Source organism: Ursus americanus, chromosome 4 (genome assembly GCF_024610735.1).
Source record: "Ursus americanus isolate L20-20 chromosome 4, mUrsAme1.1.p, whole genome shotgun sequence".
Taxonomy (NCBI): Eukaryota; Metazoa; Chordata; class Mammalia; order Carnivora; family Ursidae; genus Ursus; species Ursus americanus.
Genome location: NC_142130.1, coordinates 20,611,888 through 20,635,529, shown reverse-complemented (window position 1 = coordinate 20,635,529; position 23,642 = coordinate 20,611,888). Strand labels below are relative to the sequence as shown.

At 43.7% G+C, this 23,642-nt stretch overlaps 1 protein-coding gene and 1 non-coding gene across 2 annotated transcripts in view; both read left to right on the top strand.

Moving 5' to 3' along the window:
• Positions 1–23,418, top strand: part of KLHL6 (kelch like family member 6) — a 51,800-nt gene extending 28,382 nt beyond the window's left edge. The window contains exons 3-7 of the mRNA XM_045776641.2: positions 6,911–7,360; positions 14,175–14,412; positions 19,128–19,330; positions 20,984–21,197; positions 22,522–23,418. Coding sequence (XP_045632597.2) covers positions 6,911–7,360; positions 14,175–14,412; positions 19,128–19,330; positions 20,984–21,197; positions 22,522–22,823 — 1,407 coding nt within the window. The 3' untranslated portion in view covers positions 22,824–23,418. The remainder of the gene's footprint in view (positions 1–6,910; positions 7,361–14,174; positions 14,413–19,127; positions 19,331–20,983; positions 21,198–22,521) is intronic.
• On the top strand, positions 19,912–20,015 carry LOC123778983 (small nucleolar RNA U13). The gene has a single exon (XR_006776049.1). It is a non-coding gene; the product is annotated as a small nucleolar RNA U13 (small nucleolar RNA).
• Positions 23,419–23,642: the final 224 nt, after the last annotated feature.

Sequence of the window (23,642 nt, the reverse complement as noted above, 5' to 3'; positions counted from 1 at the left end):
ATTACTAACTATTTTCTACATGCAAGGTACTTTATAAGAAACTATCAGGGGAAATAAAGATAAAAGTTATGAATACAGATCACATTTATTTAACCGTTTATTGTATTTTTTCCCCTACACGATCCCATCTGATGTTGACAATATTTCTGTGAGTGGGTTGGCCAGGGAGTACCCTCACAGTGAGACTGCAAGATGGGCTTTATTATTCTCAACATTTTCCAGAAGAGGAAACTGTGGTTCACAGAGAGTTCAGGTCATCAAAGAGCAGGTCATCAAAGAGTGAAGCTATGATCTGGGGCCTAAACCCAGAACTACTTTTTTTTTTTTTTTTTAAGATTTTATTTATTTATTTGACAGAGAGAGACACCGAGAGAGGGAACACAAGCAGGGGGAGTGAGGGGGGAGAAGCAGGCTTCCTGCTGAGCAGGGAGCCCAATGCAGGGCTCGGTCCCAGAACGCTGGGATCATGACCTGAGCCGAAGGCAGATGCTTAACGACTGAGCCACCCAGGCGCCCCTAAACCCAGAACTTCTGACCCCACATACCTGCCACCCACCACTACACCCAAAGCCTCAAAAGCAAGAATTTCCACTGAGCTTTCAAACCACAGAGCAATCCAGCCAGACCCCAGGGCAGAGTGCAGGAGTAGAAAAAAGTTCTGGGTCTGGAGGAGGTGGCATTGAACTGGACTTCATAGAATGAGTAGGATTTTAACAAATGGCAGCTAGGTTGGATGAAACATATTCTAGGCAGATAGAACTTGTAAGCAGAGGGGCGCCTGGGTGGCTCAGTCGTTAAGCGTCTGCCTTCGGCTCAGGGCGTGACCCTGGCGTTCTGGGATCGAGAGGTATCACCTGAGAAAGAGAGAAAGGGGCAGGGTTGGAAGATTACGAATAGTGGTAATTTACAATTTTTAAGTATGAAGACTCCTTTTTTTTTTTTGGTGGGGGGGAAGAGCAGAGAATCCTAAGCAGGCTCCACTCCCAGCGTGGAGCCTGACACAGGGCTTGATCTCATAACCCTGAGTTCATGACCTGAGCTGAAATCAAGTCAGACACTTAACCAACTGAGCCAGCCAGATGCCCCTGAAGACCCCTCTTTAACATCAGTACACACCTCAAAGGAGAACAATTTTACTTTTCATAACTACTGTTTGAGAAGAAATTCACAAACAATTCACAACAATTTCAAATGATTTTGATTTGTTAATCTCATCAACAAAGTATATGCTCTTCACAAACACTGATTTGTTGGGACTTGAAGGTAAGAATACCAATGTCTTTACACACCCTTTGCAATAACTGTAAGGTCACTTGGGGACTCTGGTCAATGGAATTGCTGATTTGGGCCAAAACAGGGCTTCAGTTTTTCTGGAGTGGATTTGAAGGTACCTCTAGGGAGATGTGGAATTACACTGGTTAAGTCTGTTAAGACCCATATTCTGGAGAGCATGAAGGGAAGCAGAGGAAGGGCAGTGGAGATGGGGAACAGGGGGTACATTCTCATTGAGGCAGACACTTCTCATGGGAACTGCAGCCATGTCTCAAGTGGTTTCTTTGATTGTATTTTTAGTCTCCCTATTCGAGAGTCAGGTGCCTGACTGTAACCTTTTGCTCACATGTCCCCTCAAACAGGAAGCTGGCTGGCTGTTGCCATTATCTGTCATAGCTCAGCTTTAATAAACAAGTTCATATGTCATTGGGACAGGCTGAGAAAGAAAATCTATGCTAAAGTCCAAGTAATCTTGAATATGAAGAAGCAAAAAGCATATATATTGTAAAGAAAACAATTTCTTGTTCCCATGACCGCCCTGCACACCAGCAGTTTCCCAGCCACTGGTTAGGATGCTGTCTACACCCCTCATGTTCAGAAGTGTTTCTTGAAGCATATTTTAGGGGGAAATGTAGGCTACTTGGAGATCCCCGCTACCCTTGTCCTCATATGGTCTCTTCAGACTCTCCTGGAAGTTTGTTAGCTCAACAATGTGACAGTTACAAAGGCAGTGTGATGGCCAGTGAGAAGAGTGAGCTAGCCATGACCTTGAGTGTCATCTGTACCACCTAGTGGCTGTGACCTTAGGCAATGCACCTAACTCTTTCAATTCTCTATTTCTTTTTCTGTGCAAATGGTCTGTACTAATACCTACCTTATTATTACTTACTAAATAAAATATATTCATTAAAAAATAAAATTTGATCATTAAATAAAAAAATAGATGGGAAAGTGTCTAGCACAGATGTTGGTACATACGAGGTATCCAAAAACTATTTTCCTTCTCTCTCTTTCCTTCCCTTTTGGCAGAGTTTGTGCTAGGTGCTATTGGAAATAAAAACACAAGTATGACCTAGAATCTGCCCTTGAGATGGTTGACCATAGTACAAGGGAGAAATGTAATCATGCTCCATGGAGGGGCAAGTGAGTTGCCCAGTGGAGCACAGAGGAGGGAGGAGTTGATTCCATGTTGGGCAACTGGAAAAGCCAAGAAGGAGGGGAAGTGGTTCTTGAGAAAGAACCTCATAAATGGGTAGGATTTCTCCATTTCTTTTCCCTTCCCTTTTATTTCATTCTCCTCCTTTCTTCTTAAGCAAGTATTGGCCCAGAATTTAAAATGTCCAGCGGCAGGGAAGGCTTAAAGCACAGTCTGGTTAAGACTCTCTGGTCCTGTCAGCCTGGTTCTCCCTCTTGTGTTGGCTTTGTCCTCAGGTTCACGGATACTAGAGAGCAACTCACAGTGTCTCTTGTAAACTCAATTTCCAGAGAATTGCCACACGTGCAAACAAATGTTTGCACACCATTGTAGGAGTTCACACACTCCGGAACCCATTGTTGGACCCAGATTTAACACTCTGAATGAAGAAAACAGCCCTGTGTAGATAAGGTGATGGTCATGGTACTCTTCCTTCCCCCCCTTTTTAGGTTAACTTGAAAGGGCCTTTTAAGTTGAAATTGGGGTGAGCTATCCTGAGTCCTTTCTTAAAAAGTGGAGCTCTGGAATCCAATTTCCCTGAGCAAGGAGAGCAGGATTTTAACATGCTGTTGAGGGAGAAAGCTGGTCCAGGCTGATGAAACAGCATGAGCACAGAAAGGCACTGTGACAGGCAAGCTTAGGAACATTTGGGGAAGGTGAGCAGACAGGTCTGACTGTGGAGGGGTTCCATCAGGGCAAGTCGTGGTGACAGTGCACAGCAAGGGGTAAGAATAAGGCTATGTCTTCACTTTCAGACAGCGGAATCACTGAACTTTGTTACATAGCATTTGTCACAGTTACAATTTGACAATTGTGTGATTACTCGATTAACGTCTGCCTCCCCCCGTGGTCTGTCAGGTCCAATGAGCACAGGCACTGTGTCTCTTTCTCTTCAGCTCTGTACCCCCAACACTGGTTGATGGCTTACTACATAACAGATGTTCAATACACATTCTGGAAATTAACAGGTGGATGAATGGAGGGATGAATGGTTTCTGGGTGGGGAGGGACACTCTGAATCAATGTTTCTAACAACTGTGAGCTCGAGTTCTTGGTTTGATTCTTTTTCATGGTTTCCTTCTTTGCTCATCAGTAGTCATCAAGCAGGGATAGGAATTAGCACCTTGTCGGCCAAGGCTTCCTTTGGGCAGATCAGATAATTGGAGCTCTCCTTGGTGAAGTGTGCAAATCATGGTTGACCTCTGCCAAGCCCTTGTCCTGTGCATACACTATTTGACCTGAGGTAGCTTGAAATGGTCTAAAAACATGCATTTTTGGAATCAGATAAGACTGGCTCAAATTTTAGTTCTACCTCTTACTAGCTATAAGTTCCTGAGGAAATTGCCTCACTTCTCTGGATCTCCTTTCCTCACCTATAAAACAGGAATGACAATAAATATCTACTCTATAGTGTTGTAAGGATTAAATTATCCAGGTGATATAAAGGGGCTGGCACATAGGAGGTGTTGTTTTATTTTTTACATTTTATTTTATTTTCTCATTGTGTACTTGAAAATTGCAAGGAAGTATTTATTTTATTTTTTCTGATTTTAAATCAACCTCATGTTGGGGCAGTTTGGTGGCTCAGTTGGTTGGGCGTCCAACTCTTGATTTCAGTTCAGGTCATGATCTCAGAATCATGGGATCGTGCCCCACTTTGGGGTCTGCTCTGGGCGTGGAGCCTGCTTGGGATTCTCTCTCTCCCTTTCCCTTTGCTCCTGCACCCTCCCCCTACTCCTGTGCTCTCTCTCTCGCTTTAAAAATAAAAAAAGAAAAAATAATAATAAATAAAATAAAAAAGCAACTTCATGCTCAGTGTAGAACATTTGTTCTGAACAGCAAAGTCTAAAAGACAAATTAATAACTTTATCAATAAAACTGCATTTGAGATAAACGTGGATAGCATTTTGGTGTGTTACCTTCTAGTATTTTCTCCATTCATGAGAAACTTAATTTTACTTATTTATTTTTATCAGAAACTTTATTTTAAATAGAGAATTCTAACACATGGCACACAAAGCAAGGAAGTACTAACAGGTGAACAGTGAAAAGTAAGTCTTCCCCTCCACCCCAACCCCCGCTACCAGTTCCCCTCCCCAGACTCAACCACTGTTACCAGTGGTTCTTAGGCGGCCTCCCAGTGACAGTTTATGTATTTAGAAAATCTATTTAATTTTCATATCATCATCTTCTCACACAAACACTGGAATCATGTACGTGCTGTTTGGACTGGAGGATGCCACAAAAGTGAGTTCCCTTTCAGTGCTCATAGACGTCTGTGGGCAGGGCCACATAGGGCTCTGGTGACAGGTTCTGAGGGCTCAGCAAGGCTTGGTCTCGGTTGTGTATTTTTACTCTTTGAACTGAAAATCTGCAAACAACTAAACAGGTGTTAGAATTCTCAGTCTCAACCGTTTCTACAGTTGCTCATGCGAGCAGTAGATCTGCAGGCAATGGCCAGGGCCGGCAGACAGGGTGGTCTGAGGCCGAATTCAAGCTTCTCCAGCATTTCATTGACCCTCAGTCAATGTTTTCTAAACTGACGACTGGAATGAGTGTTCTGACATAGAAAGATAGTATGTTGCAATTGGGACTGACCCAAAAATCAGAGATGTGTGCCCCCTAGAATGCTCTGGAGTGAAGGCCAGAGCCTAAATCAATATGGTTCACTCTAAGACCAGTTCTACACCAACCCCCACCCTTCAGGCCCCACACCCCTGCTACTCTCAGCTCGTCACTGGGGCATCTCCTCTGTAGTTTGCACCCCATCGGATGCAGGTCTGTCCCATCCATACTCTCACTGGACTATTTCACTGCCTTCAGACCAGCCCTCCCTGCCAGGTCCTCTCCACTCAGCATTTGTCTTTCCCTCCTGTTAAATAATGCATCAACCCAAGAACACTGAGAACTTGACCCTTTACTGGCCCAGTGGACAAGGAAGGCGGGATAGGAAATTGGACTTGTTCAAAGCTAAGCTCCAGAGATCAATGAATAAGAATGAACTGATGCATTTGAATATCGTACACCTGAAACTAATATAACACTGCATGTTAACTATATCGGAATTAAAATAAAAAATAAAAAAAGAACGAACTGATGCATTTGAAACACCTCATCTGTAAAATGAATATCAAACAATATAATGGATATGACAGTGTTTTGTAAATGGTTAACTGCTATATATGCATAAGGGACCCATATTTTTATAAGAATGATGATAACTTAAAACTAAAATATGGAAACCAACAATTTTACAAATGAATTTTTAACTTACAAAAGTGCTACTTATTCATTTTAGAGGATTTTTTAAGTATGTAAAAAAAAGTAAGGGAAATTCTCAGAGTCTTATTAGAAAGTGTGGTTCCTTACATTACATATACAGTATCTTCCCTTTCTCTCCCTATGAGACTGTGTCTATGGGAGGATTATTTTTCCCTTGGCAACAAATTTTGCCACGTGATTTGCCCTGGCCAATTAAGTATGAGTGGAAATGGCACGTACGACTTGTGAGCTGAAGTTTTAAGATCCTTATGAGACTATGCCATCTTTTTTCTCCTCCTGTTACAAGACTGGCATATCTCAGCTAAGGGCTCTTCTGTCATTCTGGGTCTTGGAATGAAGACCCCTGTAGGACATGTAATGTGAGTGAGAAATAATCATTTATTCTTGTCAGCGCCTGAGATTTGGGGGTTTTTACTGCAGCATAAATTGTCCTAAGATACCTGATATACTGAGATATAATAACTGTTAGTATTTTGGTGTATACCCTTCAGTCTTTTTTCTATGCCTATATTCTATATTTTTTATAAAAATAGGATCTTAAGGTACCTATAATTTTGTGAAGTGCTCTTCTCATTTCATCTGCAAATATTTTAGTATATATCTCTAAAAGACAAGGATTCCTCTTGAAACATAATCACACCACCATTATCACACTTAAAATGAATACTAATCCAAATAAGGTCCAGACTTTGCACCAGGTTGATGTGTCTCTTACATCTCTCCTCGTTTCTAGGTTCCTCCTCCCCATCTCTCTCTCCTTTACCCTTGTGATGTATTTGTTGAAGAAATTTGTTTCGTAAAGTTTCTCACAGCCCAGACTTCACTGATTGTATATTCCCAAGGTGCCATTTAACGTGTTCCTCTTTCTGCTACATTTCTCGTAAATTACTGATAAAATAAGAGGCTTGATCGGATTCAGTGAACAGATATTTAAACTCAATACATTGTGAACATTTTCTATATCATTTAATATTCTTTTACATGTCATAGCAATGACTACAGAGTTGTCAAAAAGAAGAATGTACATCATTTCTTTAGCTGGTCCCCTACTATCATTCATTTGGATTGTTCTAATTTTTTGTCACTACACACAACTGCTGATAAGACTCCCTGTGGACTAATGGGTCTCTGGCCTGATTTGCCTCCCTTCTGTTCTCTTAGTTCCTGCGGATGGTGGATGCCTGCGCCAGCTTCCTAACAGAGGCCTTGAACCCCGAAAACTGTGTTGGAATATTGAGGCTGGCGGACACACACTCCTTGGACAGTCTGAAGAAGCAGGTTCAAAACTACATCATTCAAAACTTTGTGCAGATTCTGAACTCTGAGGAGTTCCTCGAACTTCCTGTGGACACTCTGCACCACATCTTGAAGAGTGATGACCTCTATGTGACTGAGGAGGCTCAGGTGTTTGAGACTGTGATGAGTTGGGTCCGGCACAAACAGTCAGAACGACTCTGCTTGCTCCCCTATGTCCTTGAGAATGTGCGCTTGCCACTTCTGGACCCATGGTACTTTGTGGAGACGGTGGAGGCAGATCCTCTTATCAGACAGTGCCCAGAGGTCTTCCCACTGCTTCAGGAAGCCCGGATGTACCACCTTTCAGGCAATGAGGTGAGCTGACGGTGAGCGACCCTGTAGTTAAGCAGCGAAGTAGAGGAGTCAGCGGCCTCACAGAAATATACGTGAGCCTGGCTTACCAACCCTTACGGCATGAAGAAGAAGACACTGCGCTGTTCATGGTTTGAGTCAGGCAGTTCCAGAAGCCCTGGATTTCTGATCTGTAAAATGGGGCTGATCATGAACAGCTACTGGGAGGACTGAGTGAGATAGGAAATCACTCAGCACCCTGCAGGGCACATCCTTCCTCTTCCCAGTGTGTAAGGGTGGAGGTTGGCAGGGGTGACACACACAGGATAGAATGTGCCCTGTCCGGTCACCATCCCATAGGAGTACCGCTTTCCTAGTTTGCCCGCTCTGGAGAACCTCAAGTCTCTTGGATATCCTGTGACGTTACCTTGGTTCGGACTGCATTGTTTCCTCCCTGAATTTCCTCAAAACTCACCTTCCTGCCTTCAGTCTGGCCCCTCTCCAATTCATTCTTCAGCTGGATGATCTAAAACTCATGCCTAATTATTGTGCTCTTGGGCTTACCCTCTTCATGGCTCCCCATGACTCTGAGGCTAAAGCCCACACACTTCCTGCCTGAGCTCCCAGAGCCTCGCCTTACCTACTTCACCTCCCGCTCACTTCTCTAGTGCCGTCTCCAGCCTCTCCCTCCTGCTGGGCTCCTAATGCACTGCTTACAGTTCCCCAAAGTGGATGTGCTTTTTCATCCACTAATGCAGGTAATGCAGGTGCTGTTCAAGTACCTTTTTCCTCTCTCCATCCAGCTGACTTCTACTCCAGCTGCAAAAAGTTAAAGCATCACCTTCTTCAGAGACCTCTCTCACTCTCATAGCACCTGGTGCATTGCTCTGTTGTAGCACCAACCGCCTCATCTGTAAATGTCTCATTCTGGCAGCTTGTTATGGTCAGAAATATGTCTTATTGGACTTTTCATCTCCAGACCTTAGGAGAATCCCTGGTATAGAGTAAGCGATTAGTAAGTGTTTGTTGAATGTATAAGTGGGTACCAAGATGATGAATACACATATCATTTGGATGTACCTGGTTCTCCTTAACAATTTCTGAAGAAATGTTTTATTCAAAACTTCGTAACGACAAAAATAGGCTTAGTGGAGAGGAACAAAACCATCAGAAAATAATAATATAGGGACAGTGTGTTAAGTTTATATGCATGAATACACACACCTATATGCCATTGTACAATAGTTCTGGAAGAGGCTCCCAAACCTTCGTTAGGCCATTGATAGAAATCCTAGCCCCAAGTGGTTTAGAAATTATCTGAGACCCCTAGAGCCTCCTTCTTTTCCTGTGTGTCCTTTTCTAGCTCTGTGTTGTCCTCAGATTTGCTGTCACTGATTCACTCTGCAAATACATCCTTAAATGTTTGGTAGAATTTACCAGTGATACTATCAGAATCAGGAGGGTTTTTTTTTTTTTTTAAGGTTTTATTTATTTATTTTAGAGAGAGAGAGAATGCAAGTCTGGGAGGGAAACGGACAAGCAGATTCCTTACTGAGCGTGAAGCCTGATGTCAATCTCACAACCCTGAGATCATGACCCCAGCTGAAATCAAGTCTGACGCTCAACCGACTGAGCCTCCCAGGCGCCCCAGGAGTTTTCTTTGTGAGGTTTTTAACTACAAATTGTATTTCTTTAACAGATACAGGGTTATCTATTTCTTCTAGAATGCACTTTGGTAGCTTGTGTCTTTCAAGGAATTCCCCCATTTCATAGAAGTTGTGGAAATTACTGGCATAAAGTTGCTCACGGCATTCCTTTATTATCCTTTTAATATCTGTAGAATCTACAGTGATGTCACATCCCTCACTCCAGATTTGGTAGGTTATGTCTCTTCTTTTTTTTCCTGAGTAGTCTGGTTAGAGACTGATTTTTCAATTTTATCAATTTTCTCAAAGAAACAGCTTCTGGTTTCATTTGTTTTTAGGATTTATTTCATTTATTTGTATTCTGATTTTGATTATTTTCTCTTCTGCTTACTCTGGGTTTAATTTTCTCTTATTTTTTTTTAAGCGGAAGCTGAAGTCATTGATTTGAGAACTCCCCTTTTTTTCTAGTATCGTCAGTAATGCTATAAATCTCCCCCTAAGTACTCCTTTGACAGCATCCCATATATTTTAATAAGCTGTACTTTTACGTATGTATATATTTTTTGCAAATAAATTCTGAACACCAACTGTGTGCCAGATATGGCACCAGGCACTACAAAAACAGTCTCTGCCTTATGAAATTTATGGTCTGTCAGAGAAGCCAAGACACTAAGCGAATGAACGGTGATAAGTAGATGGATGGAGGGAGTCCAGGCAACCATATGGGCGCTGCCTTCTGCTGGGTGTGTGGGTCGCTGGCAGATGGCTCAGGACTGGGTATCAAAGCCCTCATAAAACTGCAGACAGTGTCTGTCTCTGCAGCTGCTCTCAGTTCAGCATTCAAAGTACAGAGTCTTGATCAACTACACTTCCGATATTCTAGCTACTTTTATGTCTGCTTCCTGTTTCCTAAGTCCCTGAAATGCAGGTGATAAAGGTTTTCTGCTGATATAAAATATCTCTGCTATGCGTTCTGCAAAACTGCTGCTATGAAGTATGTGCTCTGACTTTGGTATTTGCAGTGTGGGGGAGAGTGGCATTATGAATTTTGGATTTAGAAAAAGAGAGAATTCTGATAGCTGGAAGAGTTTCCAATGGCAGGACTTGGACTTTGCATTTAGGCAGGTCTGGGCTTTAATCTTAACTACACAATTTACCGAGAGAGTGTGACCTTGGGTAAGCTACTTAACTGCTTGAAAGCTCCGTCCTGACCTGTAACATGGAGATAATAATGCCTACCAACTGATACAATTGTTTTGAGAATTAAATAGGATAATGAATGAGATGTGGTCAGCACAGTGTCTGGTGCATGGTAAGGCCCCACAAATGAAGACTGTTCTCATTCTTTCTCAATTCCTTTATGGTGCACCATTTCTCACAACCAAGCATTTTCTTTCTCTGAAGCTAAGATTTCTTTTTTCTTTTCACTCTCTCTCTTTTTTTAAAAAGATTTTATTTATTTGTTTTTCAGAGAGAGTGAGCACAAGCAGGGGGAGCAGCAGGCAGAGGGAGATGTAGGCTCTTCACTGAGCAAGGAGCCCGATGTGGGACTCGATTCCAGTACCCTGGGATCACAACCTGAGCCAAAGGCAGACACTTAACTGACTGAGCCACCCAGTTGTCCCAGATTTTTCTTTTCATTGTGTCCAAGGGTTGCTGCTTTATTGTCCTAAATTCTCCTCAGGGTTACTGAACTAACCGATCACTGTGATCTTCGAATTGGGGTCTCATTTCCAGTTCATTCCCTGAAACTCCCTGTCTGCTCACTGCTTGAATGATCTTAGGTTCCTCCAGATCATAGTGGTCGAAGTCTAGAGGCCACTGTCTGAACATGCTTCTCCCCTTAACCTTCCTTTTCCAAACTTAAACCCTTCTTGTCCTTTCATCATCTCCCTCTTTTAACCTTATTCCTCCTCTAAGCTCGTGGAGGTGGCAACAGTGGGATATCTTAGAACCCTAAAAGCAGGTGTCAATCTACATTTGATTTAGGAGTGGTAGCTAGTACCTTTATTGAGAGAAGTCTTTTGGGGTAGAGATAGTTTCCCCTTTATTTCATTGCCTCCTAAATTTCCAGCAACCACCTTGATTTATACCAAAGGCTGCTCTGACATGTGTGGTGTCGCTCACTCCTGAGCGAGGCAGAGGCTCAACCCTGAGGACAGCTTTGTTGAAGCAACACGATCACTTCTATTGGTCCGCTAGTGTAGGCCCTGTTAATGAATAGTCAGCAAGGTGCAACTGTCTGTTCTATTTTTAACAATCTGAAAAGAAACTGATTAGGACTGATTGTTGCATGTGATTCACTGGCAAACACTCTGTGTGTCTGCAACAAACTTGCACATCTCTGACTTCAAGACTGGCCCTTGTCACACTTTTGGGGTTAATATTTTGTCAAATGTAGCTGAATTTACAGTTTGATAATAGTGCCACCACTTGGGAGTTCTGTGGTGCCAAGTGATAAGGCAGGTCTTAATACCCAGCAAATCCATCAACTAGATGGTTAAGTATTAGTTATCTTTTGCTGTATAACAAATTACCCCCAAACCTTATAGTTTAAGACAACAAACCTTTATATCTCACAGCTCACAGGAATCTAGGCATAGTTTTGTTGGGTGGTTCTGGCTCAGAGTCTCTCAAGAAGCTGTAGTCAAGCTGTTGGCAGGGGCTACAGTCATCTCAAAGCTCAAACAGGGTTGGAGGTTGGATCAGCTTCCAGGCTCACTCACAGGATTGTTGACAGGTGTCAATTCCTTGCTGGCTGATGGCTGGAAGCCACAGTTTCTTGCCATGTGGGCCTCTCCATAGCAGCTGGCTTTTCCAGAGCAAATGGCCCCAGAAAGACAGAGAGCCATCAAGATGAAAGCTGTAGTGCTTTTTATAACCTGATTTCAGCAGTGGTAGACCGTTGCCTCTGCTGTCTTCTGCTGGCATAGAAGCCTACCCTGGAGAAATGTCGGGGGGACAACAGAAGATATGAATACCTTGAGGTGGGGATTGCTGGGAGCCGCTGTGGAAGCTGGTTACAACAGTGATCTAGACTGGGAAAAAGTCTGTATCGGGTACTGGGTTACCCAGCTCATTCATTCATTCACTCACTCACTCACTCACTCACTCACTCACTCACTCATTTGGCAAATGTTTATAGAATCCCACAACCGCCAAGCACTGTTCTTGGTGCTGAGGATCCATTGGAGAATAAGGACTTTTTCTGTCATCAGGGACCTTTTAGTAAATTATAAGGAAGTAGGAAAAGGGCTGTGATGGGGAAATTCAGGACTGTGGGAACATGTGTAGAAAGTCAAGAATGGCTTCTTAAAGGAAAGGACAAAGGGAATAATGCCAATGACTTAAAGGGTAAATGGATGGGGAGGTGGTGTGGGAAATCAAGGACAGATATTATGGGGGGATCCAGATAGCAGATTAGGAATGCAGGGGTTTCAGTCAATGGGAGCAGAGTCTTCCACAGCCCAGGACTCAGAAATGGGGTGCCAGGCTGAGAATCAGGAGTAAGATCCAGTCCCCTACTGGCCAGCAGGCTATTGAGGCAGGAGGGCAGCCACTGTGAAGAAGATGGGGGGCTTCAGAGGAAGGCTGAGGCCTGGCTTTCAGAGCTGGAATAAAGGTCACTCAGGGACCAATTCTAGGAGGCTAGTGCTATCCTCTAAGCATTACTCCACAGTCCCTAACCCTTTTGAAAGGACCCGATTAGTGCTAAAGGTTGCATTTCAACTGTGGAGAGGGGAGATTTAGGGGCATGAAGCAGGGCAGATAATGGGAAAGAAAAACACAGAGTGGCAAAATTTGTCTTAGCTGGCAGTTCATTGCTCAGATCCTGTCCTGCCAGCTTGGTTTCTTATGATGCTTCCAAGTTCCCAGGACCACCCCTCCAACCCTTATCCCAGCTGTCTTCTCCACTGTCAGTGTTCTCAGATTGTGCCCATTGCCCCACACATCCCCCTCTTCTTTCTGCCAACCTCCAAAAGAGAGTCCTGTGACACACTTTATGGCCATGAATTGAGGGTGCAAAATTTACCGTATCTGTCTCTTTGGTACAGAAAACCAAAGTCTCTTAGAGAAAAGTAGGGGTTGGGTGTTGGCTGGTCTGCTTACCTGCGACCATTGATTGGATTCACCACTTGAGGGGGCAGTTTTTGCTACTGTAACTTGTCATATCGGTGGTCAAGATTGAAGTTTCAAAGCCTGTGTGAGGTCAGTCTGACCTTGCAGGATACTTTGGTCATTGGGAAATGGGTGCTGTCTCCCAACAGCCCACCTGCAGAACCTTCCCCACTGAGCCCAGGGGATAGATGGAACCAGGAGGAGGGCAGCTCTCCCTTTTCCCTAATAATGCCAGTATGACATCTCTAGCTGTTCCTACTGCCATGCCTGTCTGTTAAGGGCTGTGCCTATGCCAGGTCCTCTGCTCATCTGTCTACATCACAACCGCATGAATGCTCACAATGACTTGATGACACGGAAGTGATCACAGGAATTTATGGAGATTGTGTTGCTTCTCCAAGGTCACATAGCCACGGGTGGTGAAACCAGGACCAAATTCTAGTGTTTTTGACTTTCAAACCTCTGTTTTTTCAGCTAGGCTCAAATGTTTGTGGTGTGTATTTCTTTGCTTGTTAAGGATCTGAAGGGTCATATCTTTGATGTTGGGACCCAGTCCTCCAACGTCCCTGGCCACACCGTGCCCTAAGTCTCTAAGTGCTCTTGTGTGCCTACTGTCAGGACTTCTCTTTCAGAAGAGGCCTGGTGGTGAGCAAAGTCTGGGATAGCATTAAGAAATTGAAACCATAAGGGGGTGGAAGGTGGCGGGAAATGAAATTCCAGGGTTCAAGCCTTTAGACTGGGCAGGAAGGGTGAAGTGCATTTGATGGTAAATGGACCTGGACTTCTTAGGATAGCAGCGAAAACAACAGTAGGTAAACTTTGTTGAGTATCTATTATACACCGGGCCCCTTGCAGGCCAGACACACTACGTATGTGATACCATTTCATCCTCACCACAGACCTATGAGGTGGTTACCACTAAAGTCCCCGTTACACAGATGATGGAGCTGAGGCTCAAAGTGAGGTCACTTGGTGGCAGAGTTGGGAACTGGGCTCTGCTCTGTCTGGCTCCATAGCCTGGGCTCTGAACCTCTATGTCATCCTGCCTTTATGTACTCCCATTGGTTTTCCAGATCATTTCGGAGCGCACCAAGCCCAGGATGCATGAGTTTCAGTCTGAGGTATTCATGATCATTGGTGGCTGCACGAAGGATGAACGGTTTGTGGCGGAGGTTACCTGCCTGGACCCCCTGCGGCGCAGCCGCCTGGAGGTGGCCAAGCTCCCCATGACGGAGCATGAGCTGGAGAGTGAGAATAAGAAGTGGGTGGAATTTGCATGCGTGACATTAAAAAATGAGGTCTACATCTCAGGTAAGCAGGAGCCACATGATGCCAAAGCAAGTCCCCAGTGGCACTATGTACTTCCTGAGTGAGAGCCAGGCAACCGACTTAGAAGAATTACTGTGAATGGCGATGGTCTAGCCCTGGCAGGGTCAGCACGTGGAAACCAGGAGCTCAGGTGGTCTTATCTTGGAAAGCACATTCTTACTTAATAGACGCTAACCTGTGAGCAGTATTGTACTATGATCTGGGGGAGCAGGCAGACAGGTCCGGTCCTTCATGGAAAAGGAAGAAGGAAAGTGATACTGGAGTTTATTTGATATTTGCTAGAGGTGTAGGACACTGAGCTAGACACTGGGAATACACCCAACCTGAACCCTCATCTCAAATACACTGTCATATTTTTGGACGCTCCAGTAGCACACAGTACTTTGTCATTTCTCACTTCTAAGTTATTTGCGTATTTGCAGTTACACTGCACCTGACTCCCATTAGTCCTTAAATTCCACGGGAGTCAATACTGTATTGCCAGTTCCTAGCACTGTGCCTGGCTAGTAGTAAATGCTTAATAAATATTTATTAAGTGACAAAGTCTCTACCATCTTTACAGCACAGTAGATGAATTTACACTTTGGTGGTATTTAATCATTTGTCTCTCACATTAACTCTTTAAGGTAGGTGATTTTAATCTCCAGGTTACAAATGGAGAAAATGCAGTCTCTGAAGGATTATAGAATGTATCTGAAGATAGGTCACACACTGGTAAATGTCAGGCAGGGTCTCAACCCAAGTTCTCTGAGTCCCATTCTCTCCCCAAGACATCAAAAACCACCTAGCTCTTCTTGGGGCCCCAAGGGAGGAGACAAGCCTCCCTTGTCCTCTCTCGGAGGCTTTTCTAATCTGAACTTGTTTGGGGAAGAGCTTCTTCCCAGAACTGACATCCAAAATCAAGGGCAGGTCAGTTCTTCCCTGGGTATGTTAATACCATAGATTAGGTAATAACTTTCATTTATCTTTAGAAATATTTTTTTATTGTTGTAGAAGATTCAAATATGGAGAGTATGAAGTAAAATATGGCAGTTTCTCTGTGCCATTGCAATCTTATATGTTTTAACTTTTTTACAAAAATAATTTTATATTGGCTTAGAGTAAGTAATGCTAGTTGCTGTAACAAACGCTAAATCTCAATGAATTATTGCAATAGTATGTCGGGGGAGTGGACCTGCTTCACTCAGTCATTCAGAGACCTAGGCTTCTTCCATCTGATGATGCTGCCATTTTCCCCTGGTGGCCTTCAAGGTCGATGCATTTCAGGAAGAAGGAGATACTGGATGAGTTGAGAAGGCACGCCTGCTCATAACAGCCTCAGCGTGGATGGGAGGCATCAATCTGCTCACATTCTATCGGCAAGAACTAGCCACATGCCCCCCGCCCTGCACTGCCAGAGCCCATGCAGGTGGGCTAGGAAATGTAGTTTAGCTGTGTGAGCAGGAGGAAGACAGGTTTGGCAATCATAGTTAGTCTTTGTCACATACACGACACATGTTATTCTATAGCTCGTCCTTCCCCTCATTTCGATTTGTTGTTGTCTATTAAAAAATGATACAAGTAATACATGAAGTCATGCTTGTTACACACAGTTAAATCACAGAAACTTGTACTTCAATTAACAATCCATTTTGGACATAATTACATGTTGATATAATGAATCTATCATATGGATTAAGTCTGTTGAATGAATGAAACACAATTTTTTTTAGCTTTTATTTTCCCGCTGGAAAAAGTGCTGCAATAGGCATTTTATTTTATTTTTTTATTTATTTTATTTTTTTTTAATTTTTTTTTTTATTTATTCGACAGAGATAGAGACAGCCAGTGAGAGAGGGAACATAAGCAGGGGGAGTGGGAGAGGAAGAAGCAGGCTCACAGCGGAGGAGCCTGATGTGGGACTCGATCCCACAACGCCGGGATCACGCCCTGAGCCGAAGGCAGACGCTTAACCGCTGTGCCACCCAGGCGCCCCTATTTTTTTATTTTTAAAAGGATTTTATTTATTTACTTTGTGGGGGGAGGAACAGTGGGGGATGGAGAGGGACAAGCAGATTCCACGCTGAGTGTGGAGCCCCATGCAGGGCTTGAACCCACGATCCTGAGATCATGACCTGAGTCGAAGTCAGAAGTCAGGCGCTCACCCGTCTGAGCCACCCAGGTGCCCCACAATAGGTATTTTAATACACATAGGTTTATGAACTTGTGCTGCTGTTTGGAGAGATTCCTGGAGGTGATCATAAGAGATGTCAATTTAGAATTTTTGTAGATATTGCTAAATTGTCCTCCAGAAAGTTTGTACCAATTTACAGTTCAACCAATGTTGAAGGACAGTGCCCATTTTCTACATCCTGGCTAATGTTTGTTATTATCAATTACATTTTTAATAGCCTAGAATATTTAATTCATTAATTAATTCATTAGTGATGTTAGCATATTTTCATATATTTATTAGGTAACACTTTATTTTAAAAAAATTATCTATTCCTACCCTTTGTTTTTCTATTGGTTGTTTGTCTTTTTATTAATTTTTTGGAGCTTTTATTATATATCCTTTGCTATTTGTTTTGTAAATAATTTCCCTCAGACTATGATTTTCTTTTAACTTTGATTTATATTTATATAGTAACTTTCTTTCCTATGTGATCCTATGTTTCATGTCATGCTTAGAAAGCCCCTCCCCACTCCAGGATCATCAACCTCTTCTCCTATATATTCTCCAGTTACTTTTATATCATTTACTTTTGAATTTTATTTTAACTGTAATGTGAAAGAAGGATCTAACTTAATTTTTCTCCAAATAAATAGCCAGTTGTTCTAATACCATTTATTTAATGATCTTTATATCTTTCAGTCTCTTCTGTATTCTTGTTTTTCATTGGTCAGTTTGTCTCATCTTATGCCAGTACCACGCTGCTTTCATTATCATAGCTTTTTGGTGTATTTTGATATTTGCTGGGAAAGGCTTCTTATTCATTCTTTTTCAAAGTTTCTTAGAAATTTTTTCTGAATTTACTCTTCCAAGTGAAATTTAGGATGATCTCTTCAAGTTCCCTGAAAAGTTCCGAAGGCACTGAGTGTATCTTAATTAACTTGGGGAGGGTTGACATCTTTGCAATAACCTGTCTTCTCATCTAGGCACATGATATGCTTCCCACTTAATCAGGTCTTTCTTTACATCTTGAAGTAAAAATCATAGATTTTTCTTTTTAAGACAGTGTACATATATTTCTTTGAAAGCATATAGTTATTTTATAACTTTTAAAAAAAGATTTTATTTATTTATTTGAGAGGGAGAATGCATGCTTGTGTGTGCGAGGGGGGAGGGGCAGAGGGAGAGAATCTCAAGCAGACTCCCCACTGAATGCAGAGCCCAACATGGGTGGGGCTCAGTCTCATGACCCTGAGATTATGACCTGAGCCAAAATCAAGAGTCGGACACTTAACCAACTGAGCCACCCAGGAGCCCCTATTTTATAACTTTTGACACTGCCTAAATGGGATCAATATCATACACCCTGTTTTGAATAGAGACCTCTAAAAGGTGTACAACCCAAGGGAAAATGGCTAAACTATATGAACAAAAAAATCATGGAAGAGGAAGAAGCTCAGTCTCTCTCTAGCAGCCAGGAAAAACCAAACCATAACATTATTTTTCTCCATCAGCCTGTAAAAAGAAACAAACCCCAAAAACACTCTTAATAATATGCTGTGGGTAGGGCAGGGGAAGGTCAACCAGGACAGCTGTGGAAGGCGCTTTGGCAACACCTATAAAAATTAAAAAGCGTGTGTGCCCTTGACTTAGAGATCTCACTTCTGGGCTCTACCCTGGAGAAACACTTACCCAGGATACAGAGCATTATAAGTGATAGGCATTGCCCTACTAGTCTATAGTTATCAGTCTGAAAAGTACATCTTTTGCTTTAAGTAGTTGGTGGTACTCTGTGCTGATGAGGAATGGAAACACAAGGCTGATAAAATATTTCATTAAAGTCACAAAAAAAATCAGTTCTCCTTTGTCTTATTCTCTCATCCTAACTGAATTATGTATTTTCTGTTTATTAAGAGAGTGGTGTTGAAAAAAATATTTACCAGCTCATTCTCAAATTATCTATTGTGAGCATCTCATTCTTTTTTAATAAAAATTATTTAACAATAAGACAAATCCCACCTAATGTTTTTTGTATATATAGGAGATTTGAACTGAGACCATTTTGTAAGATTTCTTGGTGATTTTTACAGGTTTGTATTTGTCTAAATAAGTAAGCAAACAGAACTTAAGGTGCCTTCTAATTTGGCTGCCGGTCAAGGCCCTATTATCCCCACACGTAATGGTTCAGTCTTACCTGTCCTGCCTTACTTCCTGCCCCTTGGCTGCACAGACACTGAGTCCAGGTGCCTGCTGGCCCCTACCCACTCACATGGACTTGGGTGCCACTTCCCTGAAGACTTCTCTGGACCCAACTCATTCAGCCACCTCTTCTCTGAACTCACAGCACAGAGGTAACACATGACACAGTCTGGTGCACAATTCACCCCAGCCTTACACTGGCTCTCTCTATTCCCCTGTGTTGGCTCTGTCTCCCCATCCAGACCACACACACCTTCATGATCTCTTAAGGACTGTGGGAAATTATGGGAGAAACTGCATTTCTGACACATCTGGTGGTTTCTTAAATGCTCTGTATCTCTTCTAGGTGGCAAAGAAACACAGCACGATGTTTGGAAATATAATTCTTCAATCAACAAATGGATTCAAATTGAGTATTTGAACATAGGCCGCTGGAGGCATAAGATGGTGGTGTTAGGTGGCAAGGTCTATGTGATTGGAGGTTTTGATGGCTTGCAGAGGATCAACAATGTGGAGACCTACGACCCCTTCCATAACTGCTGGTCAGAGGTATATGAGATTTATTTCTATGAGTAACTTTGTATTACTACTTCAAAGCTTGAAAAAAAAGTATATGCCCGTGTAGGCATATGGCTTTCTGATCTCTCTGCTCCCACTGAGAGCATTGTTGGCGGCTCTGAACTTCCCTCCTAAAAGGAGCCATGGCTTCAGCATTGCTGATCAGGTCACAGAAATAACTTCCTTCCAGGTGGGGAAGCTCTGTGTGGGCAAGAACCTCAGGTGTAGAGGGGAGGCTTTGACCTAAATTCAAGTCTGCACATCTTAGCTCAGAGTCTCTGTCTCCTCATATGCCACCTGTTGTCTCCACAGTGGGCATACAGGGATCCCTTTACTACACTGTTTACTGAGTCAGAATCATTTGGTAGTGTTTAGAGGTTAACTCTTACTTACTTGCCTATTGATGATGAACCATTTACATGCTGCTTGCAAGACTGTAGCAATTCAACCTCAGGTGTATATCATTGCTAATCAGTGGGCATAGAGTTTCAATTACACAAGGGGAATAAGCTCTGGAGATCTGTCTACAGATAATAGTACCGCATTTTATGCTTAAAAATATATTAAGAGAGATCCTTTCGTAATTCATAAGCATGATGATTGCGGGTTCACACTGTTGTGTGACAAGTGCCTCCCTCAAACCTTGTTATGACCTTGGCACATTACCCATCTGACGTGGGAAAAAAATTTGCTAAAAAGAGTAGATCTCATGTTAAGTGTCTCAATAATAATAATAATAATAATAATAATAATAATAATAATAATAATAAAGTGATCTCACTTCCTGTATTTTCAGGTTGTGCCCAATTTCAAACTTTCTTCTTATCAGATCATATGTCAGAGTATGTTCCACTTTGGGGACTGTAAAACATGATCATCAGAGGCACAAGCAAAGGTAGCCAGGTTGTCATGGCATCCAGCCAATATCTGTCAACCTGAAAACTGCTATATAGCCCTTAATATTTACGGGGGTGTGCCCCAGATCTGCTCAACTTGTCAGTCCTGTTACAGAGTTGCTCCATGACCCCAGAGGGCCATGTCAATGGATAAGAGGCTCTGGGAAGTCCCCTTGAGTGCCGTGGGGTTCACAGGGTGGGAGCACAAGTCTGGCTTAATCCCCAAATCTTCATTTTGCCCCAGAGTGGAAGTCTGCTTACCTATGGCCACCTGAAACCCTTATACCAGCTTTTCTTCCTAGATAGAAGCAATAAGGACAATGCCTGGCACATAGTAGGCACTCAGTAAATATTTTTCGAATGAAAGAATACATGAGTGAATATAAATATGCACGTTTGAGAAAGCATTTTGCTCCAACATTGGCTGGTTTCATCTGTATAAACACTTATTCCTACGTACACCTTTCCTCCTCTGATAACTGAACTTTGGAAGAAACAGGCTGGAAACATCCATCATTCAGCCTGCTCTAGCCTGTCCTGAGCCTGTACGGATGTTGGGAAATGTGTGCTTTGACCTCTCTGCATCTCAAAGGGAGTCCAGCCCACAGGCCTGGTGACTTCAGGCATAGGATGCCCAGGCTTGTGTCCCCTAGCTCCTTGCCTATGTCCTGTGAGCTTCTCTGGCAATCTGGGAGCAGTCTGCAGCTGTGTGACTGACAGCCACTCCCGGTGCTCTGTGCCTCTGCAGGCAGCGCCCCTTCTTGTCCACGTCAGTTCCTTCGCAGCCACCAGCCATAAGAAGAAGCTCTATGTGATTGGAGGCGGACCCAATGGGAAACTGGCCACAGACAAGACTCAGTGTTATGACCCTTCAACTAATAAATGGAGTTTAAAGTCATCCATGCCAGTGGAGGCTAAATGCATCAACGCAGTCAGTTTCCGGGACCGCATCTATGTTGTTGGTAAGTGAATGAATGGCATCTCATTTATCTGAGGCCCCCCACCCATGCAGCCTTGCAGGTATATCAGATAAGGCCGTCCTGGGAACTCAAGGTTTCCTGTGGGTGAAGTTGAAAAGGAAGAGAAGATGGGATTGGTCCAGGCCTTGGTGGAATTCATCCTGCAGTCCTGGATGCAGAAACAGCCCACGTTTAGGGGACATAGAAAGCAGACTGACAGCGGGGCCCGGTGGAATAGCCAGAAGTTGCTACAGGAACAAAGTGTATTGTAAACATTAGCAAATGTACAGAAATTGAAATGTGCACAGTATATATGGGTAAGTGAACGATAAATGGTAGCTATCATCATTTCTTATTTTGTGTTCATAGGAGTTTTACTCTTTCCACTTGCTTTGGGGGCTCTGAAAAGTTGCATTTAGCCCAAAGGAAAGCTTGGCTGGCCAGACCACAGTTGGCATGTAATTGTTAGGGATGATGGATCTCAATCCTGACTACTCATAAGAATCACCTAGGGAGTTTTTACAGAAACGTGCATAGCTGGAGCTTACCCCAGACCAATGATATCAGAATGAGAAGGAGGACACTGGCCAACAGGGCAAGGTATTTCTAATGTGCAGGTGATTTTCCTGGGCAGCCACGATTGAGAGTCACTGATTTAAGGAGATGCCAAAAATATGTAACTCCAGCAAACAGCTTATCAGAGAAGGCTTCCTGGAGAATAAAATACAGGAAGAGATCAAGGAAAAACCCCTTCTCTACCTTGCTTCAGGTTTCCTGTAGCTGTATGGTCAGTCTCATAACTTCAAAGCTCATCTTAATTAAGATGGTGTCTTGGACTGGTGTCCCAGGTCATGCTCAGTCTACAAAGAGATGCCACTGCCTCTAGTCACTGCCATGTGTTGATAGCTTGTATGCACCAGGCCTTCTGCAGGTGCTTTATGGGCATGCTCCTTCTGATACCTTAAAACCACCTCTGTCTCAGGGCTTATGGTTACAATAAAAACACGGCAGAGCTGGGATGAGCTGAGTGCACCTGATGCACCAGGTGGTATTTCTTCTAGGGAGCAGCCTTAGGGTACATTCTCGCACCATGTGAAGCCAATTGTCCTTTAGCACCTGATCAGGGCCTGGCTGTAGAGTTTCAAGGGCTCTGCGAAGAGTGTGAGACTTACTGCGCCTGTACCATTGGGGCTTTCCGGAGAGCCATGAATCTACCCTTTCTATTGGCAAGGTGGTAGATTTGACCTACCAGAAGTAGGACTTTTGTGGGTAAAGGGGAAGAAAACCAGAACAGTGAGAGGCCCACCGTGTTTCCCTTCCTCTTCAGGAGGGGCCATGAGAGCGCTGTACGCCTACAGCCCCCTGGAGGACAGCTGGTGCCTGGTGACCCAGCTCAGCCACGAGAGGGCCAGCTGCGGCATCGCGCCCTGCAACAACCGGCTCTACATCACCGGGGGGCGGGACGAGAAGAACGAGGTCATCGCCACCGTGCTGTGCTGGGACCCCGAGGCCCAGAAACTGACGGAGGAGTGCGTCCTGCCCCGGGGCGTGTCGCACCACGGCAGCGTCACCATCAGGAAGTCTTACACCCACATCAGGAGGATCGTGCCCGGAGCAGTGTCGGTGTGACTCGCGAGGGCGCAGGGCGGGGCCACCGGGCCGCGGGGGCTCAGGACCAGGTGCCGGGAGACCTACCTCCGCACCTGTTGCCCGGCTTCGTGCCACTAAAGACAGCAGGATGGGCTTGAGCTACAGGCCCTACACCTGGGCTCCCCGCAGCTCTCCGTGGGGGCTCCCTGGAAATCACAGCTTTGGGACACTCGGGACCAGCCAGGAATGTTTGCGTGACCTACCTCAGGAGGAAAGAAGAAGAATATTTAACATTCAGGACACACCTGTCCCATGCCAGGTTCTGTGCCAGGCACTTGTGTCTATCAATTCATTTAACCATCATAACGGCCCGGTGACTGGATATTATCTCTTCAGTTTTACAGGTGAGGAAACTGAGTTTCAGAGAGGCTGAGGGCTTTGCCCCTGCTTACTCTGATTGTAAGAGGCTAAGCCAGGAGTCCAAACCCAGCTCTTTCCATTGCAAGGTCGGTGGCGTTCTGTCATGCTGTCTGTCTCTGAGTAGGAAACAAAAACTGGCTTATTTTTTGTTCTGACAAGTGTGCTAAAGGAGTCACTCAGAAAGGCAAGGAAATAAAGTTATTTCTTTTTTTTTTCTTTTCTTTTCTTTTTCTCTTCTATTAGAGCCTTCGGCTCCTTGCCAAGAGTGTCTCATATGTTGTTCTATCGGACAGGACTTGGAGATGGGTCTGGGAAGACTTATCTGCTTTGAAAGAGACAAAAGACTTTTCTCGCATCAAAACCTCTATTTCTTATATGTACCGCACGGTGGTGCATTCAGACAGACCAGAACTGTCATTGCCAGACAGAATTGTACCT